General features: G+C 39.3%; 1 protein-coding gene across 1 annotated transcript; it reads left to right on the forward strand.

Annotated features, from left to right (window-relative positions):
* Positions 1–3,794: 3,794 nt before the first annotated feature.
* On the forward strand, positions 3,795–5,102 carry LOC104822876. Its single transcript, XM_010554234.1, has 3 exons — positions 3,795–4,547; positions 4,597–4,855; positions 4,909–5,102. The coding sequence occupies exons 1-3, from the start codon at positions 3,795–3,797 to the stop codon at positions 5,100–5,102; spliced, it is 1,206 nt and encodes a 401-aa protein (XP_010552536.1).
* The last annotated feature ends 416 nt before the right edge of the window (positions 5,103–5,518 follow it).

Here is a 5,518-nt window from a genome sequence, read left to right on the forward strand (position 1 = left end):
CGTGTTAATTACAAACACGGCCGTGTTAGGTTCAACACGGGCCGTGTTAATTCTCTGAGAAAATGTTGTTTTTCTCAGACATTTGACACGGACCGTGTTAAGGTGCAACACGGACCGTGTTAGGTGCAACACGGCCGTGTCAGATTCGACACGGGCCGTGTTAAATGTCTGTAATATGAACAAATGCGGCCTTTCGCATGAAAACTACTAAATGGATACAACTTTTGATCATGTCTCTGGTGTTTTTAAAGCCAAGAACGTCAGAGAATGGGGATATACGAAATCTAACTGATCTTGAGAGATTTGTGAGCCTTTTTGGTGAAGAAACTTGCTACTTCTTCTCCATCTTTTACTGTTCATCTTCTTTCTCGGGTTTTTCTATTTTGGGCAACGTTTGAGGAGCAAATCAACCGTTGCTGATCTTCTTTGTATCTCTAAACGTATTCTCGAGTTTCTCCTTTGCTCGGTAGGGGAGGGAATAACGTTTTAGGAAAGTGTTCTACGCGCCTAGAAGATTATATCCGGGTTGTTTCATCTTTATTTCGATTTCACTGTTTCATTGTTCTTTCCCGCTGTATTCATAGTATTTTTTTCTAACATGTTTGGAATTCGGTCCGACACTTGGGCAGTTGACACGTGGCGACATAAGGTCGCTTGATCCTGTAGAAGTGCCATTTGTTACCTGATATGTTTCAACAAACCAAAACATGTGGTTTGCCACCTTTAGATTCTCTCTTTCTCTGTCGCCCTCTCTCTATCTATATATTGATAGCTTGAAATATATGTATAGACATGTCTTTTTTATCCACAGTGTTTGTTCAGTTCGCGAAATATCTGAAAAAATGAAAAATCCGTATATATGTTTTGTTTGCATATAATGATTTTCTCTATGTTTTGTTCCCTTCATATTTCTACAGGGTCATATATCATTATGTTTTGGGATTTTTATTAAAAGAAAAACAATTAACAAAACCAAAGGCCCATCACCATGTTAAGAAACTTAAAAAAATATTTACTTAAATCTTTATTTTTAATATTTTATTCATAAATTTAACCGTCTTATTTTAAACAAAATTTTAAATATTGTTTGTTTTAAAAATGAATAAAAATAAATAGTCATTTAAAAAAATGATCACGACTATTACTGAAATGCACGTAAATTAAAATAATTCAGTATCCATGTTATCCCGTCATTATAAAGAGGGCAATCGCCAGAAAATACCTATACTTTTTTTCGTTAAAAAATACCTATATAATTGGTGTATCTCAACACAAATCTCATACTTTCACATTGACTCTATAATCTCATATCTATACATTCATCAGAACTCTCTCATTTTGATGCGTTCGATACATCCTAATATCCTTCTTATCTAAAAGCCTGACAGGAGCAGCTATTAGTATGTGCTTCCTGCACCATCAATTACTCTTTGCTCTCATCAATAACCGGGATATCACTGACCCACCAACTTCCACGTGGTTTATCCTCGAACCATATCGTAAGAAGAAAACTAGACATTTGAATATATAACCAAAATGGCTGTATGGTCTTGCTCTGTTTAATATCCAGAAAACAAGGGTTGAAAATAATAAACTAGTATAACCAGAACAAAAAATATAATCATGTTATTTCCAAAAACTGAAAGTATTACACCAACAACCAACATCTTTTAATATCCGTTGTCTTTTGGGGCTTTCTTAGAAACTCATGTACAAGAGCAAAATGCCCAACAAGTACTATCCATCATTGGAGTTGATTGGGATATCGAGAGCAACTATGCGGACGACCCTTCAAGCAGAATATGGTTGGTCTTTAAACCACCATCCTTGGTTACGGTTATAAGACGATCAACACTTGAGATTACCCCCATTATGGATGACAAGGCATTCCACCGATTATGGTCACAACAATATATACACCCAATATGAGTTGTGATAGAGAAGTTGTATGAGATCAGCTCCGTACTACCCACACGACCATTATCCTCCCCAACACTCCATGGCTATTGGTTGGTGACTTTAGAAGTCTACTTGCTCGGCGAGCCAAAAACACTATTCGACATATTCTTGATACCAATGGTAGGAGAATAGAGAAACCGAATCAGATTTATGCGGCAACTGTTGAATACTTCAAAGGGATCATTGGGACTGATATTGAACATTCCTACACTATAGTCCCATCATTGATTCAAGCACTATCACCTTCGGTGGTTCCAGATAACATCTTGGGAATAATCTTCGACTACTCCGATTGAGATCCAATCAGTTTTGTTCTCCATGGGGCTTAACAAATCGTTGAGTCCAGACGAATTCACAGTTGAATTCTATCGCAAAGCATGTGGTATTCTTGGTGAAGAACTCATTGAGGCAGTTATGCATTCTGTAACATAGGAATCCTCCCATGATCTATCAATGCTATGATGCTAGTCCTAATCCCGAAATGTCTTGTGGCTGAACGGTTTTCAGTTTTTCGACCCATTTCATGTTGCAACACTCTTTATAAGATTGTTGCTAAGATTTTAGCTCCAAGGATTAAAAAAGTTCTCCCAGAAATCATCCTACCAAATCAATCAACATTTGTGGGAGGTCGTCTTATCTCTGAGAATTACCCCTTAGCTACGGAAGTTGTGAAGAATTATCATGGGAACTGAGTATATAAGAGAACAACACTAAAGGTTGACCTAGCTAAAGCATATGATACTACTCGATGGGATTTCATCTCTGTCTTATTACGAGCCATATGCATCCAAGAAGAACTGGTCCGACTTGTTGAAACATGTATTTCCTCCCCCTCCTTCTCGGTTAGCATCAATGGGTGCCATCATGGGTTCTTTGAGGGTAAAATGGGCTTGCGACAAGGTTGTCCAACATCTCCTTATCTGTTCGTTCTTGGAATGAATGTCCTCTCAGTGATGCTCAACAAAGTCGTTGCGGACGGTAAATTTGGATACCATCCAGAATGTCGGGCAACTAATATGACATATCTGTCTTTTGCGGATGACCTCCTTATATTCTTCGATGGAGAACCTCAATCTCTTTAAGGTATCATAGTTATTCTTGATGATTTCTACTCCATATCAGGCATGGAAATTAATCCTCTGAAGTGTAATCTCCATGTTGGTGGGATCACGACGACTGAAAAATCGGAGCTCACTCAACTTTCTAATATAGGGGTTGCAATGCTCCCGGTGAGATATCTCGGGGTTCCTCTAAGTTCACGAAAACTAACTCTATCCGATTGTATGCCACTAATACAAAAGGTTAAGAATAAGATGTGTTCGTGGACAACAAGGACTCTCATTTGCAGGCAGGCTACAACTTCTGAAATCAACGATCTCGGGGATTATTGGATATTGGGTCAATGTTTTTTTGCTACCAAAAAAATGTATTACCAAGTTGAACTCTATCTGTGCAGTTTTTCTTTGGAAAGGAAAGGAACTCTAGATCAGACTCGAGGAGTTAGACTCGCTTGGGAAAAGACAGGTCACAGTACCTAAAGATGAAGGAGGATTGGGACTACACAACCTTATAAATTGGATTGAAATAGCAATACTAAAGCTGATTTGGTCCCTTTTTTTCCGCAGGTGGATCTTTATGGGTGGTTTGGATACAATCTAAACACCTAACTCGAGGTAACTTTTGGTCGATTACTCCGAACAGAGAGCACAGACTAGATCTCAGGTGGCTGGAAAACCAGTGGTGACTGTAAAAAGTCCTCCTAAGAAGGTCTAAAGGAAGACAAAATCACAACCTGCCTTGATGATGAGAAAAGGAAGGCTAGATCAACAAAAGACATGCCCCGGGCAAAATCCTCAAAGGTCTCTGAGGAATATCAAAAGGAGAAGATGAAAGGGAAGAAAAAAGTTCAGGAAGAAAGTGAGATACCCAGTTCTCCTTCTGGGTCAGAAGATGAGGAATTACTGGCTAGACTGTGCATGTCTCATCACTTTGTTGATGAGAAATCTGAACAAAGATTCAATGACATGAAACATCTCAACACAATTGTTGAGAGAAACGTGAATGTCAACAACTTCAAGGAGCAGGGGATATGGGACATCCTGGAATGTCTAGGTCTAGGAGAAACAGTCACCTATGTATGTCCACACAGCAAAATTTTGGTCAAAGAATTTTATGCAAACATCACCAAGAAGATTGTGAAGGCAGAAGATCCAATGTACTATCGGGTGTACATAAGAGGGAAGATACTGCATTTTTCCCCAGTAGTGATCAACAAGTTTTTGGGCTTGAAGAACACAGTTGTGACAACCATGGACGAGCTGGACAGAGAGATTGACCAGAAAGAGCTGGAGATAGCTCTCACTGACAGCTATGATGAGAAGAGAAAAGGAGAGATAGCCCCAGTAGAGCTGAATTTCGAGTCCTCAGTGCTGTTCAAAATAGCCAGATCTAACTGGTTACCAACTCAGCGATCAAGTCTGATCCACAAGAGGCTGGCAGTACTCATCTACTGTGTGAAGAAAGGAATCAAGATCACCTATGGAAACATGATCTCATATTCTGGAGAGAGCCCTGGACATCAGAGCAAGGTTCAGACTGCCTTATCCCTGCTTAATTCAAAGCATACTCACTAAGCAGTGCCCTGAACTCATTGATCCAAAGGAGAACATCGAGGTGATTCAAAAACCCCTAGTGGTTGAGTCCAGAATCAAAAGGAAGAAGGGAAAAGGAACGAAGGACTTCAAGAAGATGCTGGAGACTCTCAAGGATGCAGAAAAAGCATTGATAAAGATGGAGCTCGGACTAAGGAAGCAAGCAATACATTGTCAGAAAATCCGTGCAACAGTCCACGAATACATCGAAGCTACTCTGAGTAATGTGTTCATTATTCAATCAGGTACTCTTCAACTTGATAATCTTGTTTTTTGATTATTTCATACATACCCGCAGGGGGAGAAATTGAGGAAGCAGAAGGAGATCTCGATTCAGAAGAAAAAGAAGACTCAGAGGAGGAGGATGAAGAAGATGACTCGGAGATACCTAAACCGACTCCCAAGAAGGCGGAAGTATCAAAGAAGTCAGGGACGATAAGAAAGACTAGGAGAGTCAGGAGTCCTTCTGATGACTCATCATTTCGTTTCTAATTTTCACTTAGCTGATGATATGAACTTCTATGCTCTTAATGACTCTATGTGTTCTGATGACTTGTGGTGATCTTAAGTCTTATGTTTTGTGTGATGACTCTATTTTGGTTAGTTTGGTTTGAACTTTGATGAAATCAGTTGAATGGGTTGTGTTTGTGTGTATGATCTGAAATAACCAAAAAGGGGGAGATTGTTAGTGCAAGTATTTGCACGTGTTATTTTGGTTGTTAAAAGGTTGTTGTAGGTTCAACAACTTATGAGAGATTTCAGGAGAAGAATCCGACGAGATAGCACTCGAGCAAATCTGAGGTACAACTGACAAGATTCAGATAGAGTCAAAGCCTGAAGAGATAGAGTCAAAGGCTGAAGAGATAGAGTCAAAGACAAGAGATAGAGATTGGATCTTGAAGATAGAA

The sequence above is a fragment of the Tarenaya hassleriana genome, unplaced genomic scaffold, assembly GCF_000463585.1.
Source record: "Tarenaya hassleriana unplaced genomic scaffold, ASM46358v1 Cleome38, whole genome shotgun sequence".
NCBI classification, from domain to species: domain Eukaryota; kingdom Viridiplantae; phylum Streptophyta; class Magnoliopsida; order Brassicales; family Cleomaceae; genus Tarenaya; species Tarenaya hassleriana.